The sequence below is a fragment of the Trichosurus vulpecula genome, chromosome 2 (assembly GCF_011100635.1).
Source record: "Trichosurus vulpecula isolate mTriVul1 chromosome 2, mTriVul1.pri, whole genome shotgun sequence".
Classification (NCBI taxonomy): domain Eukaryota; kingdom Metazoa; phylum Chordata; class Mammalia; order Diprotodontia; family Phalangeridae; genus Trichosurus; species Trichosurus vulpecula.
Window position 1 is genome coordinate 102,292,218 of NC_050574.1, and position 22,351 is coordinate 102,314,568.

At 35.8% G+C, this 22,351-nt stretch overlaps 2 protein-coding genes across 2 annotated transcripts in view; one reads left to right on the plus strand and one right to left on the minus strand.

The window, feature by feature from the left end:
* The window catches only part of LRCH1 (leucine rich repeats and calponin homology domain containing 1), a 251,066-nt gene that overhangs the window by 86,786 nt on the left and 141,929 nt on the right, over positions 1-22,351 (minus strand). Inside the window, exon 3 of the mRNA XM_036747909.1 lies at positions 16,132-16,258. Coding sequence (XP_036603804.1) covers positions 16,132-16,258 — 127 coding nt within the window. The remainder of the gene's footprint in view (positions 1-16,131; positions 16,259-22,351) is intronic.
* Positions 7,830-8,487, plus strand: LOC118840414 (calmodulin-1-like). The gene is made up of 2 exons (XM_036747911.1): positions 7,830-7,857; positions 8,112-8,487. The coding sequence occupies exons 1-2, from the start codon at positions 7,830-7,832 to the stop codon at positions 8,423-8,425; spliced, it is 342 nt and encodes a 113-aa protein (XP_036603806.1). The 3' UTR covers positions 8,426-8,487.

The window sequence follows — 22,351 nt, forward strand, 5'->3', positions numbered from 1 at the left end:
GCATAATTTTAAATGGCATTTTCCCTTTATCATTATAAACACTAGCAGAATCCCTTCTGAAATTCCAGAAGTCCAAACCTATTTCTCAGATGATGCATAAGAATTGGAATGATTTGAGGTTACTTAGCCAAAGCTATTACTAAAAAGAAAAAAACCCCAGGACACTATGAATGCCAAGAAATATCATCATTAAGTGAATTAAATTAAACTATACTTTTAAAAATTTTCACACTTAAGTCTGCAAGCATTAAAAATATGATACACTCTAGTCCTTTCACTTACAAAGCACTCTCCAACACTACAGCTAATAATACTGTAATTTTATACAATGTATTCTACCAGTCTCAGAGCCTTAATATATAGAATATAGTTTTCCAATTATTCTATAGAAACTTAATGATTTAAGAAATATCTCTAGGAATTATGTGAAAGGAAGTGTGATCATAGCCCTTCACCAAAGAATTACTCTAAACTGCCATCTTATCTTTTACCACATTAAAGGAAGCCAGGAAAGCAGGAGGTGTGGAAGCAGCAAGCAATAGCTGCTGGTAGTAATGCTGAGGACAGCATCCATCTTCCTTGCATTTCTGAGGATGGCTGCAGGCAAGAGATAAAAAAAAACTAGGAAGAGCCATAACCTTTGCACTGGTGTTTACTGTAGGTTGGTTGACATTGCCCTGACTAAGGAAGGGGAGAGAGAGAGAGGGAGGGAGAGAGACTTTTGTGTAGGGCCATGACGTAAGTTGCCCAATGTCTTCAACACAGACATCACCAGAAGTTTTAGCAATGATGGCTGTGTCAAGTGCTAACAGACAACTACATCCTTTACAATTGTTAAGTCTTTTCTAATTGTCTTTGGAATACTTATTTTAGAGAACAGAGAAATGTGATAGAAATAAAGTAAGACCCAGACAGACTCAGATAAGCTATACACCAGGTGTGGTGAGAGCAATATCTTAATCTCTACCCCCATGCAAGTTAGACTAGTTTTTCTTTTTTGTTTGTTTGTTTGTTTGTTTATTTTACCAGAACACAAATACAGAATAGAGAAAAGAAACAAAAACACAGCATAAACTTAAATACTGAACTCAAATACAAAGAAAGAAAAAAAAGCATGTCATGTGCATAGCAGAACATAAGAGAGAATTCAAAATACGTAACAATAAATTTTCATTTCAAGGAAGCCTGTATGATAAATAATACACCTTGTGTTGAGAATTGTCCCTCTTTTCTTTGCTTCCTTGTGTTTTCTTTTGTTCTCTGCTGTGCACTTTTTAACTGTGTTCTTTTCCCCCTCCCCCACCCCCCCAGAAAGCTACAATATAGTTTAGAAATATTTCTTGATATATATGTACACATACAGATATGTACATACACTTATACATATATACATGTGTATATAGACATATACTTTCCCAAACATACTCTACTCCTGATCTTTGTTTTTATGTTTGTACATATCTCATTTCCTATCCCTCCTGCCTCCTCTATTTTACTTCTACCCACTACCTTGCCATCCTATTACTTGCCTACTCTGCCCCTCTACCAACTACCTTGCTGTCCTATCACTTGCCTTCCCCCTCCAAGGATCCCTCCCCTATCCTCCCATTCCCATTAATCTAAACACCCTTTTACATACCCTTTTACCTATTCCCTCATTCTCTCCTCTAAAGATTCCTCCTCCCTTGTCCTCTCCCCCCTCTTTATGCCCCCATCATTTTATTTCTTCTAAATTTAGAAGACTTTCATACTCTTCTAAATATATATTTTTTGTTCCCTCTTAAACCCATTCCCAATGAAAGTAGGTTAACAGAACTACCAGCCCTCCTCCCCCATCTAATTCCTCTGTATCCTTTCTTCCTCTTGTACCTCATTTGTATAAAATCGTTGCTCTTTTTAGCTGTTCCTAAATGGTTTTGCTTTTTAAAATTCATTTCATAATCAAGGTTTACCCCAATCTTTCTTATGAGCTCACCAGTTATTAATAAAAATCTTAGACATACATTTTATATTATATAAAAGGTAAAAGTCTGTCCTCATGAATCCCTTATAATTAGTTTTTGGTATATACCTTATGTTTCTCTTGATTCTTGTATGTTAAATCTTCTATTAAGTTGAGAATTTTTTTACAAATTCTTGGAAGTCTGAAAGTTTATCAAATGTCTACTATTTTCATTCAAAATGATACTTAGTTTTGCAGGGTATGATATTTTTGGCCGGAGCCCCAGGTCTTTAGTTTTTCAATATACTGTGTTTCAAGACCTGCGGTCCTTTACTGTCTCTACTGCTAGGTCTTGTGAAATTCAATTGTGGCACCCTCATATTTTAATTGTTTTAATCTTGATGCTTTAATATTTCATCCTTGCACTGAGGGTTTCAGAATTTGATTATGATATTCCTACGAGTTTTCTTCATAGGATCTCTTTCAAGTAGTGATTGACGGATTTTTTCTATTTTTACTTCCCCACCTTGTTCTAATGCTTCAGGACAATTTTCTTTAATTATTTCTTGTATTGTTATATCAAGATTCTTTTTTTTGATCATAACTTTCAGTTAGTCCAATTATTTTTATGTTTTCTCTTCTTGCTTTATTCTCCAAATCTGTTGTTTTTCTTATGTTTTACTTTCTCCTCTATTTTTTCATTATTCATATTTTGTTTAAATATTTCTTGATCACTTTGCCTAATCCTAATTTTCAAGGTGTCATTTTCCTCCTTATGATTCTGGAACTCCTTTTCTAATTAGTTAACTTTCCTTTTATAACCTTCTTGTTTTTCTTGGATTATTCTTTTTTATTTTTTAAGTTTTTCCTCCATCTCTGTCATTTGATTTTTAAAGTCTTTTTAAAGATCTTCTATAAATTCTTTCTGGGCAGGTGACCATTTGACATTACTATTTGGGGGTTTCTTCCTCCTCTGAAGATGAACCCCAGTCATCTCTGTTCCCATAATAGGTTTCTATGGTTGGATTCTTTCTCCTGTGCATTTTTTGTGGTAATAGCTTGATTTTTGTAATCACCTCTAGACCTTGGGGCATGGGAAATGGTGCTTCTTGCCCCAGATCTTCAGTTCTCCCCTCTAGCCTGGAACCAAAGTCAAACCTCTAACCTCCTGTAAGTGCCCACAGCCAGGGGCTTTCTGCCCCACTGCTTCTGCACCCACCGTAACTGTGGTGGTTCCTTCTTGCCCCCACCATTCTTCGCAGCATAGCTGGGTCTGGCGTTTCTCGTCAGTTGATCTTCCTTGGCTAAAACGCCCAACTCCCCTCAATATCCTGGGGTAAAAAGTTTCTGTGGCTGGGCCCAGGCAGCTTCTCAAACCAACTAACCCCAGAACATGCCACTTGTTGTTTAAGGGGCTTGCTGCTTGTTGTTAAAAGAGAACCTAGTCTGGAGGTGTTTATTCCTCGAGGGACCAAACCACTTCCTGGGATTTTTCTTCTTATCTTTTCAAACTGTCCCAGGAAGACTTCAGTTGTGTCCCTATTCTTCTTTGTCTCCAACCACACTTTGTTCACTCTAAGGTACTGTTTTAACTCTTGTGGGGAAAAATCTTGAGAGCTTGGAATCTTCTGACCTACCCCGCCATCTTCCCAGAATCTCCTCTAGACTAATTTTTCTTAAAAAGGTACTAAAGCCAATCTTGAGTCTTTATTTGGTGAAGCAACTAAAGATATGCATATTTCTCAGTATCACATGGTTTACTTACAAAAATAAACCATATTCTAGGATACAAATGATTTCTAAATGTGAAAGAGCAGAAAAACTAAACAGATCTATTACTTTTATATATTCATTTAGTATCAGAACATAATTTAAGAATAAAGGATGTTGACAGATAAAATGTCAGATGTAGTTACTAGTCAATAAATATAAATAATTTACATTGAGCATGGGAGATCCTTAGGAATATGTCAGAGTAGATTTGTAGAAACTATCACTTATTTGTCAATATGTTTTATCCTTAGAATATGGTTCTGGTACTAAATGAACTATTTATATTTCTTTTTATATATTTATATTTTACAGTTTTGTTAACTGCTGCACAGTAATAACAAAACCAACCCACTGATCTGTTTGCCCAACTGAGTGGGTCCACATGATTCCAAAGCCAAACATCAAAGACCTTTGAAAATACTATCTATTCCTATACTATCCCATGTCCACACCTCTTCTGTCTTATTTAAGATATCAGTTTGGTTCTCTTCATTAAGAACATAAATTGAGCAGCTACTGTGAGTACTAGGGTGGGAAAGTGAAGAAAGAAATAGAGAAAGACAGGCAAATAGAGAAAAACTGGTCTTAACTCATGAGGAATTTATAATCTGAGTAGGATAAAGGAAATATGACAGCTAAGACTTCTATCTCCCCGCCCCCCAACATGAAAATTTAGAAATTATTACACTTACAAGTAGGTCAAAGAAGAAATACGGGATATTAGGTCTAAGTCTAAAAAAAATGACCCAAACAGTTCGATATTACTCTCAGTATAGAACATCAAGATACCAGGTTAATTCTAATGAATACTTTCAAGTCTTTCTGGGACCTTCAAAAAATAATATATATGTACATAGACATGTGTACATGTGTATATACATATCATATACATGACACATTTTTAATATATGCATGTTTTACATACGCCAAATTACATATACACATATATAATTGTCAGTTTGTGGGCAGAAATGTCTAAGTCCTGTGTGACCATGCAAAATTTGGGACTGGATTGGTTCATGTTACCAAAGATACATGAGCAAGCATATCCTTTAATAGCCTTCTATCACCAGGAACCTTGTAGTTATGACAGGGCTTTAAGAGAAAAAAATGTCTAATGATAAACTTCCACTTCTAGGATTGGCTTCCACAATTTCTCTTGTGGTCAGAGCGTAAGTAAATGATTGCATGGGTTCATTTTATGTGTGAATGTTTTAAATTTCTTAGAGAATGATGGTTTATAAACAGACAAAGCAACTGTTTTTCAATTACACATATTACATTTCTTTCTGTGCCAGAAATGACAACTATTTCCTCTTCCTTAGCTACCCTACTAAGGAAAGATGCAGAATTTCCAAAATCTCAGAGTTGGAATGGATTCTCAAAGACCAATGCATATCAAATCAAACATCCCTGACAAACAGTCATCCAGTTAATTCTTGATGACTTCCAAGGATAGGGAATGTACTGCTTCCTAAGGCAGCCTACTCTATTTTGGTACAACTTTATAGTAAATGTTCCCTTTTTTAAAGCAAAAATCTGACTCTGTAACTTCTCCCTGTTACTACTAGTTCTGCCCTTCGACACTAAGGAGAAGTATAACTTCTTTGCCACATGATAGCTCTTGAATGCTGTCAGCCTGCCTCCCCTTATCCCTTCAATTTTTCTTTTCTCCAAGTTAAACTCTGTAAGGCATAGTGTCTAGTTTTCATAGCATCTTGAATGATCTCATCTGTATGTTTTCCAACTTGCCCACATCCCTCCTAAAAAATAGAAGGGACACGAAAAATTCTCCATCACTAGAGGTCTTAAAGCAGATACTATATGATCACTGGGGGCGAGGGGCAGTATTAGATAGGAGATTCCTGTTTGGCACCAGTTAGAATAAATGACCTTTAGTTTCCCTTCCAACTCCGAGACTCTGTGATCCTAAACAATATTCCAAACGTGGCCTGACCCAAGTAGAGCAAAGGAGAATATTAATAATAGTCAATGTGAACACCATCCTTCCATTAATGCAGCCTAAGATTGAATTCCTCCATTAAAGTCCTTATCCAGTCCCTCACTGTTCAGGAGAGGCTGTTTTGAATTGATGCTAGTGGGGCACAATCCCCAGTAGATATTGTCAAGCTAGAAAAGCTCTGAAGATTATCCCCGGAGCACACTGTTTCTATTGTCTATGAAGATACCTAGCTAACTAGTTACAAAGAGGCCCATCAGCAGAAGTTTGGTCACTAGGCAACTTAAAACTTTTTTTTAACTACTCCATTAATACTTCTTTCAGGGGCAGCTAGGTGGTGTAGCGAGTATAGCACTGGCCCTGGAGTCAGGAGGACCAGAGTTCAAATTCGGGCTCAGACACTTGACACACTTACTAGCTGTGTGACCTTGGGCAAGTCACTTAACCCCAACTGCCCTGCCTTCCCCCCTGCAAAAAATAAAAAAAAAACCTCTTTCAACAAGAGCAGCTGAAGGAGGTAGATGTCATGAGAACAAAATAAAATCACAATAAAATTAATGATATAATTAGGCAGGAAATAATGTGAGAGTCATTTCGGAATTAGATGTGTCCATAGTCTATAGCACCAATTGGTTAGAGCAATGGTAAGAAGAAATACCAAATTAGAAGAAGGGATTGAGGTAACCTAAGAAACATAAAAAAATACAAAAATGGCCCTTAGTGTGTAGTGTGGCCATTTCCCAATTCTTCAAAGAACAGCTAACAAAACACTCATTTTAACGAAGCTTATGCCACTTTATTACATTCTATGTGCTCATGAAGCACTCAAACTTTTCGGCAAGTCAGGAAATATTCTGAGGACTGGGAGAGAGCACATAGGTCTCTGTGACCTATAAGGCTCATTTGGGGAAAGCTGTCTCTACTCTAAACACTTGGGTGTGCCCCTCTCTTTGCCTTTTCTGTAACCTTCCAAACCCGATGCCAATACTTCCTTCCTGATTCAGTAAGGTTTCCCCTAACCTAGTGTTTCCCTTCCTATGATATTACAGATAGAAGCCAATTAGATTTGTCTGATTAAAAATTGGCCCCTTCCTAGTATAAATATGATTTGGGAACTAGGTATTAGGTATCCCAGCTAAGCAGGACCAGTAATGGAAAGCCTGGTAGAATGAGGTGGGCTGTGTCCAGAGGCAGCTTTCTGAAGGACAATTAGTTGATACTTTTCCCCACTTTATATTCTATGATCCGAAGACCAGCTCATCTTGGGCTCCTTAAATCATCTTGGTTGTATCATTTCCTCAGTGATCCTGCTCTGACCTTCAACTACTGGATGTTTCATTTTAAGTCTTGATCCTCCATTTGTATTAAAATAAGGAAAGAACAAAAATCAAATACTTTATTTTTTCTGGTCTGTATGGTGCTTACTGAAAACCCCTTAAAGGATGTGCATAATATTTCTTTTTTCTGCATTTGTGAGGTTTTTCTATTTAAAGGAATGATTAATTTTTAAAAATATGTCATGCAGAGCTGATAAATATGTATATTCCTTTATGTTTCTATTCAATAATCACCAGAGGTCTATTGTATCTAATTTTTCTAAAATTCTATTCAGGTCCTTGGCTTCTTTCTTTTTTTTTTTTTGTTAGATTTATCTAGGGCTGATAGGGGTAAACTGAGGTCCCCTGTTATTATATTTTTATGGTCTGTTTCTCACTGTAATCAATACAGTTGTTTTTCTAAGCATTTCAAAATTATGTCATTTGGTGTGTATATGTTAAGGACTAAAAGCAATTTATTGTCTCTGTTTCCTATCATCAAACTGTAGTTTTCCTTTTTTTCTCTTTAAATTAACTCAGGTTTTTTTTTTTTGCTGTTTTGAGTTCACTATATTACTTCATTAAACTCTTTATTTGGGTGTCTGTTTACATGTTAATGTGCTCTGCTGTTTTGTCTCATTTAGATGAAAGTGAAATTCAAGTGATGCCTGCTCCTCCCATTGCTTCTATGTTTGCATGTATTTATACACAAACAACCAGATTATGTATCTTTTTTAGATAAATAAATTCATTTTTAGTTTTCAACATTCACTTCCATAAGTTTTATATTTTCTCTGCTATAAATATTTTTGTACGTGTGGATCTTTTTCACATTTTTATGATCTCTTTGGGATACAGCCCTAGAAGTGGTATTGCTGGGTCAAAGGGTATGCACAGTTTTATAGTCTTTCGGGCATAGTTCCAAATTGCTCTCCAGAATGGTCAGATCAGTTCACAACTCCGCCAATTTTCCAATTTTGTCATGTTAGCCAATCTGATAGGTGTGATGTGGTACCTAAGAGTTGTTTTAATTTGCATTTATCTAATCAATAGTGATTTGGAGCATTTTTTCATATGACTATAGATATCTTTAATTTTTCCTCTGAAAACTGCACCACAGAAGCTGAATTACAGGATATGATTAATGAAGTAGATACTGATGGTAATGGCACAATTGACTTTCCAGAATTTCTGACAATGATGGCAAGAAAAATGAAAGACACAGACAGTGAAGAAGAAATTAGAGAAGCATTCCGCATGCTTGACAAGGATGGCAATGGTTATATTAGTGCAGCAGAACTTCGCCATGTGATGACAAACCTTGGAGAGAAGTTAATGGATGAAGAGGTTGATGAAATGATCAGGGAAGCATATATTGATGGTGATGGTCAAGTAAACTATGAAGAGTTTGTACAAATGATGACAGCAAAGTGAAGACACTGTACAGAATGTGTTAAATTTCTTGTACGAAATTGTTTATTTGCCTTTTCTTTGTTTGTAACTTATCTGTAAAAAGTTTTCCCCCTACTGTCAAAAGGATATGCATGTGTAGTAATTAGAACTTCATACCTCCATGTTTTTTTTCCCCTTATCTACTGTCATTGTCCTGCTTTATTTTGGAAAACTGATCAAGTAAAATATGTTGCATGTGGCTTACTCTAGATATATCTAAGCCCTTCTGCTTCTGAACTTAGATGGAGTTGGTCACATGAGGGAACATCTGGGTTATGCCTTTCTTTTTTTTTTTAAAGAAGTAGTTTTCTTTAGGAGCTGTCAGCATGTTGTTGCTGAAGTGTGGAGTTGTAACTCTGCGTGGACTATGGCCAGTCAACAATACGTACGTAAAGTTGCACTATTGCAAAACAGGTGTATTATCAAGGTACTCGCACACTATTTTTTTGTACTGCTGGTCCTGAACCAGAAAACATTTTCTTCTATTGTTACTTGCTTTCTAAACTTTGTTTAGCCACTTATTTAAAAAAATCTGCTTATGGCACAATTTGCCTCAAATCCATTCCATATTGTATATTTGTTTTCCAATAAAAAATAATTACAATTAAAAAAAAAACAGGGGCAGCTAGGTGGTGCAGTGAGTAGAGCACCAGACCCGGAGTCAGGAGGACCTGAGTTCAAATTCGACCTCAGACACTTGACATACTTACTAGCTGTGTGACCTTGGGCAAGTCATTTAACCCCAATTGCCCTGCCTTCCCCCATGCAAAAAAAAAAAAACTAAACTAAATAACAAATAATGTTCTTTCCAGTGTCCCATGCGAATCCTACCCCAACTAAAAAAAACATATCCTTTGACCATTTATCAATTGGGGAATGGATTATGTATCTTAACAAGTTCCTCTATATTTTCTTCCATTTTCCCTAAAGTATCCTCTTCCCCTTTTATTTCTTATAACATCTTCAAAACAAAAGACAAAACAAAACTATCTATAGGTCTTCTTTCTCAACTACTTCTATGACCCCTTGTGACATTAGGATTCTGAAAGAACTCTTTTAAGATTAATCCCATTAGAACATAAACATTTCATCCTTATAAATTCCCTTCTGATTGTTTACTTTTTATTTTTCTCTCAACTACATATTTATATGAAAGTTCCTTTTTGGCTGTTTTTTTAAAAAATCAGGAATATTTGAAAATGTATTTCATATTAAATCTACTTGTTTTTCCTTTTAGAATTATACTCAATTTTTCTAGGTAAGTTATTTTTAATTGAGAACTTTTTTTTGTCTTTTAGATGATCTCATTCCATGTTCTCCTTTCTTTTGCCATGACAACAGCTAAAACTTATGTGATCCTGATTCCAGTTCTTCGATATTTGAATTCTTTCTTTCTGAATGCTTGTAGTATGTTTTTCTTTTGTCTGAAGCTCTAGATTTGGGCAATGACATGCCAGGAAGTTTTCATTTTGGATTTCTTTCAGGAAGTGATCAGTGATTCTATTTCCAAATTGCCTTCTGGTTCTAATATGTATGGCCAATTTCCTTTAGTGATTTCTTGAAGTACGATATCTAGTTTTTCTTTTTTGGCCATGGATTTCAGTTACTCTTATGATTTGTAAGTTACCTCTCCATGATCCTGTTTCTAACTATTCTCTCATTCTTTTAACTTTGCTTTAAACATTCTTCTTGACTTCTGGAGTAATCAATTCCCATTTGATCTATTCTTATTTTTAGGCAGTTTGTTAACAGGGTAAGGTATTATACGTCTTCTATTAAGCTGTGCTCTATACCTCTCACTTGTTTTATAATACCTTTAAAAGATATATCTTTCCTAAAGAATTCTAATTATTCTTGTAGGCAAGCTGCTTTTATTTTCTTTAAAATTTTAAATATAATGTTAGCAAGAAGGCTAAAAAATCACAACACAAAGACTATATATACATTATGAACAGACTGGAGTGATGCCAGGATTTCAGGGTTGGTTTAATATTAGGGAAACTATAAGCTCAATTAACTATACTAATAATAAAAAACAAAATCATGATTGTATTAACAGATGCAAAAGGCTTGATTAAATACAATACATTTTCTGTTAAAACAAACTAGAAAGTAAGAGTGACTGTTTCCTTAAAATGACAAATAGTTTAAATCTAAAACCAAGACCTATCATTATTTATAATGGAGATAAGTTAGAATCTTTTCCAATAAATTCAGGGTTGAAACAAGAATTTCATTGCTATCACTTCTACTTGACATTGTACTAAAAATGCTAGCTCTGGCAATAAGGTAAAAAAAAAGAAACTGAAGAAATAATCATAGTAAAGAAGAAATAAAATAATTTTTGAAGAGGTTATACTTAAAGAGCCCTAAAGAATCAATAAAAATTAATTGAAAAAAATTAACTGAACCAACTTAAAGGACATGAAATAAATCTGTACAAAACATCAATATTTCTAATAGGAAAGAAATAGAAAAAATACATTTAGATTTACTATGGAATGCTTAAAATAATTGTGAGTTTATCTTCCAAGATACACACAAGAACTATAAAAATAAAAATATAAAACACTTTTTACAGAAATAGATATAGTCCTAAATAATTGGGAAAATATTAATTGCTGATAGGCATGGTGAGCCAATTTAATAGATATGACAATACTATATAAATTAATTTACTTGTTCAATGCCACACCAGTCAAACTACTAAAGAATTATCAGAAAAATAGTAACAAAATCCATATGGAAGGTGAAAATGGTCAAGAATCTCAAGAGAAATAATGACAAGAAATGTAAACAAAAGGGCCTAGTGTGCTAGAATTCAAACTGTATTACACAGTATATAATATGGCATTAATTATTAAAAACAATTTGGTACTGGTTAAAAAGTAGAGACTGATTATATTAGGTGTATGACAAACAGAAGCAAATGTATCTAACACCTTGGTACTTTATAACAAAAGACCTTAGTTTGTGGGATAAGAATTCATTATTTGACAAAAGCTGATAGAAAAAATTGGAAGGAATATGAAAGCAATTAGATGTAGACTAACATCTTATACTGACAAGCTCCAAATGGATGTGATCTAGATAGAAAAAGGTCACATCATAAACAAATTAGAGAAACAATGAAATTTTTACCTGTCAGGTAAATGGATAGAAAATTTTTTGACTAAACATAGACTAGAGAGACTGACAGAAGACAAAATGAGTAATTTTGATTATATCAAATTAAAAAGGAGTTGCAAAAACAAATCTAATAAAGCTAAGATTAAAAAGGAAAGCAATTAACTGGTTGGAAATCTTTATAGTTTCTGTGATAAAGCTCTCATTCACAAAATATATAGGGAACTAAGAGAAAGAGCCATTTGCTGGTTGATAAATTATTAAGTGATATGAGCAGGAAGTTCTCACAGGAAAAAATCCAGGAGATTAGCAGCCATATGAAAATGTGCTCCAAATGCAAATTAAAGCAATTCTGAGATCCCAACCTCACACTCATCAGAGTGGCAGAGATGACAAAAAAGGAAAATGATAAATGTTTTTGAGAGACTAGGAGAAAACTGGCATAGTGGTGCACTGTTTGTCCACCTATTAATGGATACAATCCTTCTGGAAAGTAATTTGGAATTATAGCAAAAAGTTACTAAATAAATAACCAGCTATGTCATTGATAGGCCTACACACAAAAGGGATTTAAAAAAGAAGAAAAGGTTCCTTATGGTTTTTTTTTAAAATAGCAACTCTTCTCAAGGTAGCAAAAAGCTAGGAACTAAGGGGTTGTCCTTCAACTGAGGAATGGCTGAATAAGATGTGGTATATGAATGTGATGGAATACTGTTGTAATGTAACAAATGAGGAAATAGAAGGTTTCAAAAAATCATAGAAAATGTCTTAAAGACTTGAACTTCCACAGAGTGATGTAAGCAGAACCATAAAAAATTAGGCTAACATCAATATTATTAAAAATGAACAATTTTAAGGAGTTTTATAAACTGATAAAGAATGAAATTAGTAGGACCAGGAGTACATTTGATACAATAAAAATATTGTAAAAACAAACTACTATGAAAGCTATAAGAACTAAGATCAATACAATGACCACTCATGATTCCAGAGGACCAATGGGAAAAAAAGCTTTCCATTACAAAGAAATGATGGATTTAGGATGCATAATGCAACATATATGTTTTAATGGAATTTATTTTGCTTGACTACACATATTTGTTAAAAGAGATTTGGTTTTTTTCCTTCTTTTGCTTCCCAACAGAGTAGGGAGTAGGAGGGAGAGAAAATGTATTTCTCTTATTTTTTTATTTGTAAGGAGTGCTACAAATGTGGAATGTTGAATGTGCTTTCAGATGAGATTGCCGTACTTTTTACTTAACCATTTTACTTCGTTACAAAAGACCTTTCAGCAAACTGGAGTAAGCTGAAAGTGTTTGTAATATAAAAACAAAAAAATCAATATAACTTCTTAAAAGAAGGAAGTCAGTATGGGGGGTGGCAGGAAGAAAACTCTTTAGGTCTAATAATTGCTGATAAGGACTGAGACAACCCTAACATAGAAGCTTCTTAACATAAATCTAGAATTACTACAGGCTATGCAGAGAATTTTCTTTCAAATGTTTGCTAAAAATATTTGGATACAATTAATTACAGTGACTACATTATTTCAAGCAATAAGTCAGAGATGGAAGAAATTAATGGAAAATAATGTTGGGTTTTTTTTTCCTGTAGCTCCTCCAAGTAAGGAGGGTCAACTGTGTGGTAAAATAACCACAATTAAAAGTTCTATTAAACTAAGGAATAAAAGTAGATTTCACAAGAAACACAATATTGAACATGCTTATATGCAGGAATCAGTGCTGATAATTACGGGTGGTAAAGATAATGTCTGATCAAACTCTACTCGGTGATGTTAGGTGCTACGTATTTATACATTAGGCATTTGGTCTAATGTATGCAACTTTGCTATGAAGTGTATGTGACTGATGAACCCAGTATACTATATACAGCTCTAATATTGGATGCTGTGTACTAATTATGTGTAGGTAGTTTATGTGTCTAGGATAGTTATTTAGTATGTTTGCTATGTACAAATTAATGAATGTTTTGGGGTATACCTACATACTGTACCTATACACCCAGTAGGATTTTTAGGGATTACAAATTTTCCACTGGGATGGAAGTTTAAGGGAAACAGGGACTATGTGCTGGAATATAGGGCACCTCTACCTCTCCCACTCTGGTACTGTCTGTTGAAGTTCAAGTCTATTTGCATAGCATCAGCACTATCTGCCCAGGGCGTGATGGGAACTGAAAGGACAAATGAAAAGCAATACAATTATTCCAAGTGTAAGAATTCAGCAGGAAGTATGTATTGCATGGGGGTGTTGTGTACAACCTGTATTCTGGGACAGGGGAGAAGTGAAAGGAACTTACTCACCCTGACCCAGCTACTTTTTTCTGTATGGGGGTGGGGAGGAAAGGCAGGGAGGTGAGTAGATACAATCTTAACAGCTGCATGAGTGAGAACTCCGTCAGCCATACTTGTGCAGGCTTGATTAACCAAAGATTTGACAACAGGCTGATGATTCCTTGAGCAATATTATAAAACAACCATAAAACTCCCTCAGGGAAGAAGCATCAGCCATAGCTCCAGCCCATGGCAACAGTGACATGGTAAAAGGCAGCAACAAACAGCACCTTTAGAAGGAAGAAATGGAGGGAATGAGGGCTGAGAAGGCAGGGCTAAGGACAGCTTTGGGATCACAATATGCTAAACTTTGCTAAAGATGATTCAGAGAGGAATCGGGACCTACCCAGTGGAGCCAAAGGAATGAAACTTAGGGTTAGAGTTATGGACATCAGATCTTATGAACTGTTTCCTGGAAGACAGAGCTATAACAGCCTGAAGCATACATTTCCCAGATGCTGGTGTGGGAGTCTTTGGGAGATTGCCCCCCTTTGGTGTATGGGGTGGGGAAGAGGCCGTAAGAAAGACTTCTTTGTTTGATTTGTCTCTGCTATTTTTGTCACAACTGAATTACTGAGATTAGACTTTTTCAGATCTACTAGAAGAGAATGCATTGGAATAGCACCTTGAGATATCTTTGCATAATTTTTATTAGCCAAAATACAATTTAGCAAACCTAGGGCTTTAGAGTTGCGTACAATACATGGTACATTTGTGTTCCTGCATATGTTGCTCATTGTTGGCACCTCTGGTTCATAGAGGATGATGTTAGGACTGTTTCTATAGCACTCTGAATGGACTCGAAATCCTTTCCAGCCCCTAGGCACTGCCCCGATGCTTACAAACCGGCTTGGAAAGGGACGCAGTGCTCATACAACACTTGAGCTTACGCCTGCACACCAGCTGACAAGGTTATCAGGAAATGCCTCAGCCTCGTGAGTTTGAGGACTCTGTATGATCTGGGAGTCTACGTATACTCAGCATATAAACTGGTATAACCAATAGCACAAATGCTAGATGACACAATTCTACTGCCCTAATTCTATTGCATTAGTGTGTGCAATATCTAAGGACCCCAAATTAATCTCATTAGTTTTCTGATAGTGGAGGTATACCATCTGAATAACAGGACAATCTACACCTATCAATCCTCTTATTTGGTTTGAAAAGACCTGGTCTAAGCTTCACCTAACAACCAGTTTTTAACATCAGATCTTATGGACTGTTTGTTAACTTCTTACAAAGGATATCCCTACTGGGTTCATTAAAGGTTGATTCTCAATTTATTCAAATCAACTAATTGAGTTCTTTTCATTTTGTTTGCTTTTTAAGATAAAAAGAACACTTCTTAGTAAACTTGGAAACAATTATGATTCAAAGTAAGGTTGAGCCTCTGGGTATTCATTCACTCAAATTAGCTCATAGACCATAGACTTAGAGCAGAAAAGGCCCTTAGAAGTCATGGAATACAACTTTCCCTGCTTACAGATGAGGAAAGTGAGGTATACATGTTAAGTTACTTGTACATGGTCACACGGTAAATGGCAGAACTTAGATTTGAATCCAGGTTCTTTGATTACCAAGCTATCAGTATTTCTACTGCATTCTGCCTGCCTTCAGATCAGTAGCTTACTCTGGAAGCTTCTTAAGAGAAAGTGGAGAAATAATAAAATTGACAATGTGGTACCACACTTCTAACCTGGTCTCAGACTCCTACGGTCTACTCCCACCCATTGGCTCTAGTCTTTAGTACACTTATATTTCAGGGGTTTTTAATTTTAATTTTGATTTTTAAGTTTTTAATTTTCAGGGTTTTTTTGGGAAACTATGATTTTTAAAAATTTGATGGTAATTAAAGCTGTTCTTTCTGTCACCTAGCAAAACTAAACATAAACAAGGTATGGTCTTGATTTGCATATTTATGAAGAAGATGGGTTTGCATTTAAATGATGATTTATAAACTGTTTTGACCTTAAAATAATCTCAAAAACTCACGAGCTTCTTTAATGAATGGCAATATCTTCTCCATTAAGGCAAAGATGACCGGATTTAAATTTAATATCTGCTGTCCTTGAAGAGCTCAAGAAATTCAAGGTACAAAGATGGCAGAATATCTGATTGTAACAAGGAACCTTTTGCATCCTTGTTTAGGCTATAATTAGTAAATCAGCAATCACCAAATATTACAACGTTCAGATCAGTAACGTACCAATTCCATTAACTGTTTGAGCTGACCTATCTCTTCTGGAAGAGATCCAAGCTTGTTGTTACTTGCAATTAAGACTTTGAGAGGGAGACCACACAGGCAAGCCGGCAACGACGACAGCTGATTGCGACTGAAACAAAAAACGGAATAATACAAATAAAAAATACAGCTCACATTATGCTGCGTGTTTGTGTGAGTTATCATCTGAAAATAAAAGCAGTAGTTTATAAAATTAAAAATTAATCTTTTCTGGATATGTTAGCAATTCAAATGGCAAGTACTCAAAAAAAAGATAATAACTCTGGGAAGACAAAGTCGAAGCTATTTATTTTTAAAAGTTTTATTTAAACACCAAGCAGAAGCCTATCAGAGGGGTGTGGCACAGTGGATAGAGTGCTGAGCTCGGGGTCAAGAAGACCGGGGTTCAAATCTTGCCTCAGACACATACTAGCTGTGTGATCCTGTTTGCCTCAGTCTCCTCTTCAGAAAATGGGGATAATAACATCACCTACCTCACAGAGTTGTTGTGAGGACCCAATAAAATAGCAATTATAAGCCACTAAGTACAGTGCCTGGCATACAGGAAGTGCTATATACATTTTTCATTATCATTGTCATCTCTTCTTCCCACACTGAAAAACACTGCTATTCTTTTTTAAAAACTTTAATATTTTATTTTTCTCCAATTACATGTAAAAATAATTTTCAACCTTCTTTTTTCCCAACATTCATTTTAAAAACTGAGACCCAAATTCTCTCCCTTCCCACCCCCTTCATTGAGAAGGCAAGCAATCTGATGTGTTATACATGCAACACTGCTATTCTCAAAGACACAAAACTCATTTGCCTGTACCCATTTTTGACAGTATATCCAGACAACTAATACCAACAGGAAGGTAGTATTTACTGTTTTCCCCTGATTACAAACATAAAAAAATTCAAGTTAGGGAATATATATTCAGTAAATATGAAAATGGACATAAGTTTTCATCTAAGTCAGAAATAGTGAGGAAAGGACTATAGTTCACTGAAAAGTAGGCCAATTTTGGACACCTAAGAACTAGGGTCCCTACTAAAACCAGAGAGGCAGTGTGATATATTGGGAAAATCACCTGATTTGGAGCCAAAGAACTGGAATCCAAATACTGCCCCTGCTACTTCCTAGCTGTGTGACCTTTGGCAAGTCATTGCCTCCCCTATAAAATGAAGGAGTCTGACCGGAGGGCCTTTCAGGTTCCTCCTTTCTTCCAGCTCTTTACCTATGATCCTATGATCATGGAGCTGCTACAGCTAAAGCCTATGTTGGAGCCTCAAGAGAAGCACCATTAAAAAAGAAAAAAGAAAAATAACTCTCCCCAAATGACCTGAAGGCAAAAATTATGCCTGCTTCAAGAGAAATTATTTGGTTCCCAGAAGTGGTCGCAGAGGCCTCCTCTGACATTCTCCCTGCCAGATGCTTTGCCCAACTTCCCCTCTAACAGAGTAGGCTGCCAGCTTTCTACAATCAACTCTCAGTTGTGTGAGGCAGCAGGAAACAACATGGATAAATAAAATCCAGAGATGATCCAAAATTCTCAGTCATTTACCTCAACTTCCTCCCCACCAAGAAGTCATTTTTTTTGCTCCTAATATGTTAATAATATAGGTTCAGAAATGGTTAAAAATCATATTCCTAACAAAGGGTGGAATCAGAATTCCTGCCACAGTTCGAACCCAGTCTTAGTCCTGGTTCAGCACTCTTTCTACTACACCACTGCTTTTCACAGTCAGAAGACTTGTAGGTGTTCACCAAATCCTACTTTGTTGTCATTATGTGGTGTGGCAACGATCCTAGGCACTCAAAGGTCACATACACCATCATAACAAAAGCTCTGACAGATTCTCCTATGCTGGAGAGGCCACAGGCTGGGGCTGCTTCCTGGTCGTTATAAAGTAGTCATTCTACATATATTGTAGTAGTTATTATATATGTATTATCATTCTATATATTACTCTATATATCACATATATATTTGTATTATATATGCATGTATTTATATATTATGTACATATTTATATAGTAGAATGTAAACACCTTGAGGGCATAGTACCTCACATATAGTAATCTCTTAATAAATGTGTGTGGATGACCTAAGTCTATCATTCAGCTAACCTTGGAGCATTTCCCCAGGTGCAGCTCTCAGTCAGATAAGGGATAGGAGGGGGGAGTTTCTCATATGGGGCCAGGAAAGCAGATTTTAGGAGGAAGGTGGGAGAGGGAACCAGATGTCTTTTCAGGTGGGAAGCTCAGACTCTAGGACTAGAGAGGCATTGCCAACATCCTATCCATACAACTGGAGGAGGACAATGTAACAGGCAAGGCTTCCCTGGAATCATACTTCTTAGACCTCATTTTCCAAAGAGAAGTCAGGTTCTATCTGTATCAAAGAGGCAGAGAAAAGGCCAGTACTAAGCAAATTTCTAATATGATGTGATCTATCTTAGCACCCTTCCCTGAACTTCTCTAAAGGCATCATAGAACTGAAGTCAAATGATCATTCTTTTAATGAGATGAATGATATGAGATACAGTTTAAATGTTTAAAATTATTTATAATTTCATCCAGTTATAATCTGGATCAAAATTTGAATAAGGCAATACTCATACAGTGTCTTGTGTTTGCATATTCTAAAAAATAAGAATATGCCAGAATTCAAGTTATGTGCAAAGACACTGAGCTAGGTACTAGCCATACACTTTAAAAATAAAACAAAACTAAAACTTAGTCCTTGTACAGAAAGAACCTACATTCTAAAAGGGAGATAAAGTCTGCACACAGATAAATGTAATTGAAGGTTTACGCCCCTTATCTCTTTATCACCTGTCACCTATACTAGTATAATGGCTTGCTAATTGGCCTTCATGTCTTAAGTCTCTCTCATTCCAATCTTTTTCTCAATAAGGCCACCAAAGTTAGTTTCCTAAAGCACAGGCAGAATCAAATACAAACTCCTCTGTTTGGCAATGAAAGTAAAGGGGAAAACAGAATTCACTTAAAAGAAATTAATTTTAGAGTGAAAAAATGAATGGAAACTCATTAGTTCCACAAAGCAAAGGGTACCTGTATGCCTGATCATCTTTATCCATAGCAAGCAAAAGAGGAAAGCATTAGTAAAATGATAAAAAAAATCATTACTTTATTTATTAAATAATTTAGCTTTAGAATGTATTAAAAATTTCAAGAGGTAGCTATCCTTTAATAATTATGTAACACATAGGCTATTATTAAAATTAGTTTGAATTTCCTAAGATATATCAACTGACATTAAGTTAAATATTAACCATAATGTTTTCCTTCTGTACTGGGGGATAAACTTAACTATGAACTAGCTAAATCAACTTTGTCCTCTTCTTCCCATAGAGTCTTAGTAGATGATAGGAAATTGGCGAAGGGAATCTTATGATACCAGGTATTTGTTATACTAAAGAATCAAGTTATCGATTAGTTTTATTCTAAAGTAAGAAATTAGTTCAGAATCTCTGTCCACCTAAGTAGAATACATATTAAATTGTTTTCGGGTAACTAGATATTGTTCATTTTATTTGATTTTTGGAATTTGGTTATACTGATTGTTATTTTGAAAGACTGTCCTGATCTTGCATATGAAGGTAGGAATTCAAGGAACCTAAGTAAACCAAACGCCTAACTACTGATTTTAAATGACATTTATGTATATCCAAAGCAAGCTCTTATATGTATATATACAGTTCCAGTTGTTTTCAGTCACGTCTAATTCTTTGTGACCCCATTTGGGATTTTCTTGGCAGAGAAACTGGAGTGACTTGCAGCTCATTTTCCTTCTGCAGCTCATTTTATAGATAAGGAAACTGAGACAAATAGGGTTAAGTGACTTGCCCAAGGTCATATGTGTTAGAGGCCAGATTTGAACTCAGAGAGATGAGTCTTCCTCACTTCAAACTCAGCACTCTACCCACTGGTGCCAACTAGCTGCCTCTCTCTCTCTCTCTCTCTCTCTCTCTCTCTCTCTCTCTCTCTCTCTCCATATATACATATACATACACACACACACACACACACACACACATATATGTACACACACTTGGGTGTGTCTGTGTGTATGTATGTGTATATATATGTACATATACACATACACATGAAATTCAAATACATATTAAATTCAAAGTGAAATCTCATCCTACAATTTAATTTGAGGGGTGGCCAAAGGACTTGTGATGAAAGATGTTATTCATCTCCAGATATGAGAACTAATGCACTGAGAGTGGAGACCAAAGTATTCTCTTTCTCTTCCCTGCTTGTTTCTTAGGGAACATGTCTAATAAAGAAATGTTTTTTGCATGACTATTCATATCTGTAGTGTCTACATGACTATTCATATCTGTAGTGTCTACATGACTATTCATATCTGTAGTGGAAAGAGCTTAAGAAAGACTGAAGCCCACAATATGAGTTGTAAATGAAAACCAATGAAATGCTATAAAGCCAGTTATTATATCATAAACCTATTTAGAAAGTACAATAGAGGATAACAGAACAAACTATGATTACATAAAAATGTAATGTAATGTTATTATGCCATAAGAAATGATGACTTTGAAGAATTTTGAGAAAAATGAGAATCTCTGTATGAAGTGATAAAGAAGCAGTGCTTGGGAGACTCCGAAAGAAAGTGTAGGAGAGAAGAGATATTAGACTGACTACCAAACTGAAGGTCTACAGAGCTGTTGTGCTGACATCATTGTTGTATGCCTGTGAAACCTGGACAGTCTACCAGTGCCATGCCAGGAAACTGAATCACTTCTATTTGAATTTTCTTCGGAAAATTCTCAAGATCATCTGTCAAGACAAGGTAGCAGACACTGAGGTCTTTTCTGGAGCTACACTGCCAAGCATTCATGTAACTCCAATGGGCTGACCATGTTGTTGTAGTACAAAACATACATTTACCTAAGAGACTGTTTTACGGAAAACTCTTGTGAGGCAGGTGCTCACATAGGGGTCACAAAAAGTGATACAAGGATATTTGCAATGTCTCTCTGAAGAACTTTGGAATCAATTGCATGGCATGGGAAACATCAGCAAAGGACCGCCCAGAATGATGTGTCCACATCAAAGAAGGCACTGTGCTCTATGAGCAAAGCAGAATTGCAGTAGTTCAAAAGAAACACGAGATGTGCAGATTTAGTGACATCACTCCAAATGTTTATGTGGACTATTTGTGCCAGACCTATGGTAGAGCCTTTCAAGCTTGTATTGGTCTGAGCAGCCACAATTAGACACACTGTACCTTGACTCCAACATAGTGTCATTTTGGTACTCCCTGTGAACGAAGGACAACAAGCACACCATAACCAACCACACCATACTTAAAAATAATTCAACATTTTAAAAGAGACGATATTTTCCACACTCGGTTGTGTAACCAAGAAATTCTAGACAATTGCTATTTTAAAATGCATGAAGACAGAAAAGAGCAACCATAATTATTATGTACATGGTTATTATATACACGGTAAAGATACATTATATTTAATACCTCTAATTTGAATTTGATGTTAAAGAAATAATAACCAACTCGAATTTCCCATTTTTAAGACAATTTTGAAACTCCATCTCTCTCTCTCTCTCTCTCCCCCTCCCTCCCGTCTCTCTCTCTCTGTCTCTCTCCTCCTCTTTCCCTCCCCCCTCTCTCTCCCTCCCCTTCCCCCTCTCCCTTCCTGTCTCTCTCCTTTCCTCCCTCTCTCCCTCTCCCGCCTTTCTTCTTCTTTCTCTTCTTAAAATACAGAACTAGAGCTTTAGCAGCACCTTGAACCAGAGTGATTTTGACAACCTGGGTCAAACTCAACTGTGCTTTAAAACTAGTTCACAGCCTGGGAATGACTCTCAGATCAAAAAACAATATCCTTGCTTAGAGAGAGCAGAGGATTTACTTAGGCAGAACAACTCAGTTCACAGTCAAAACACAGCGAGTGTTTGAAGAAACTCCAACTTTAGGCTTATTACTAGAGCCGCCCAAGGCTTTTCACTGTGCATACCTGCACCATATTTGGGCTGTTGCAACAGAACTAGTTTCCCACAGTATCAGTCCATAAACCTTCCCAGAGTATAAATAAACTGCTGCTGAAAATATTTAAATTCACTTTGCATCCAAGCCTTTCAGCAACCACTACAACAAATATTTGTTGTTAATAAACTTCACACTAT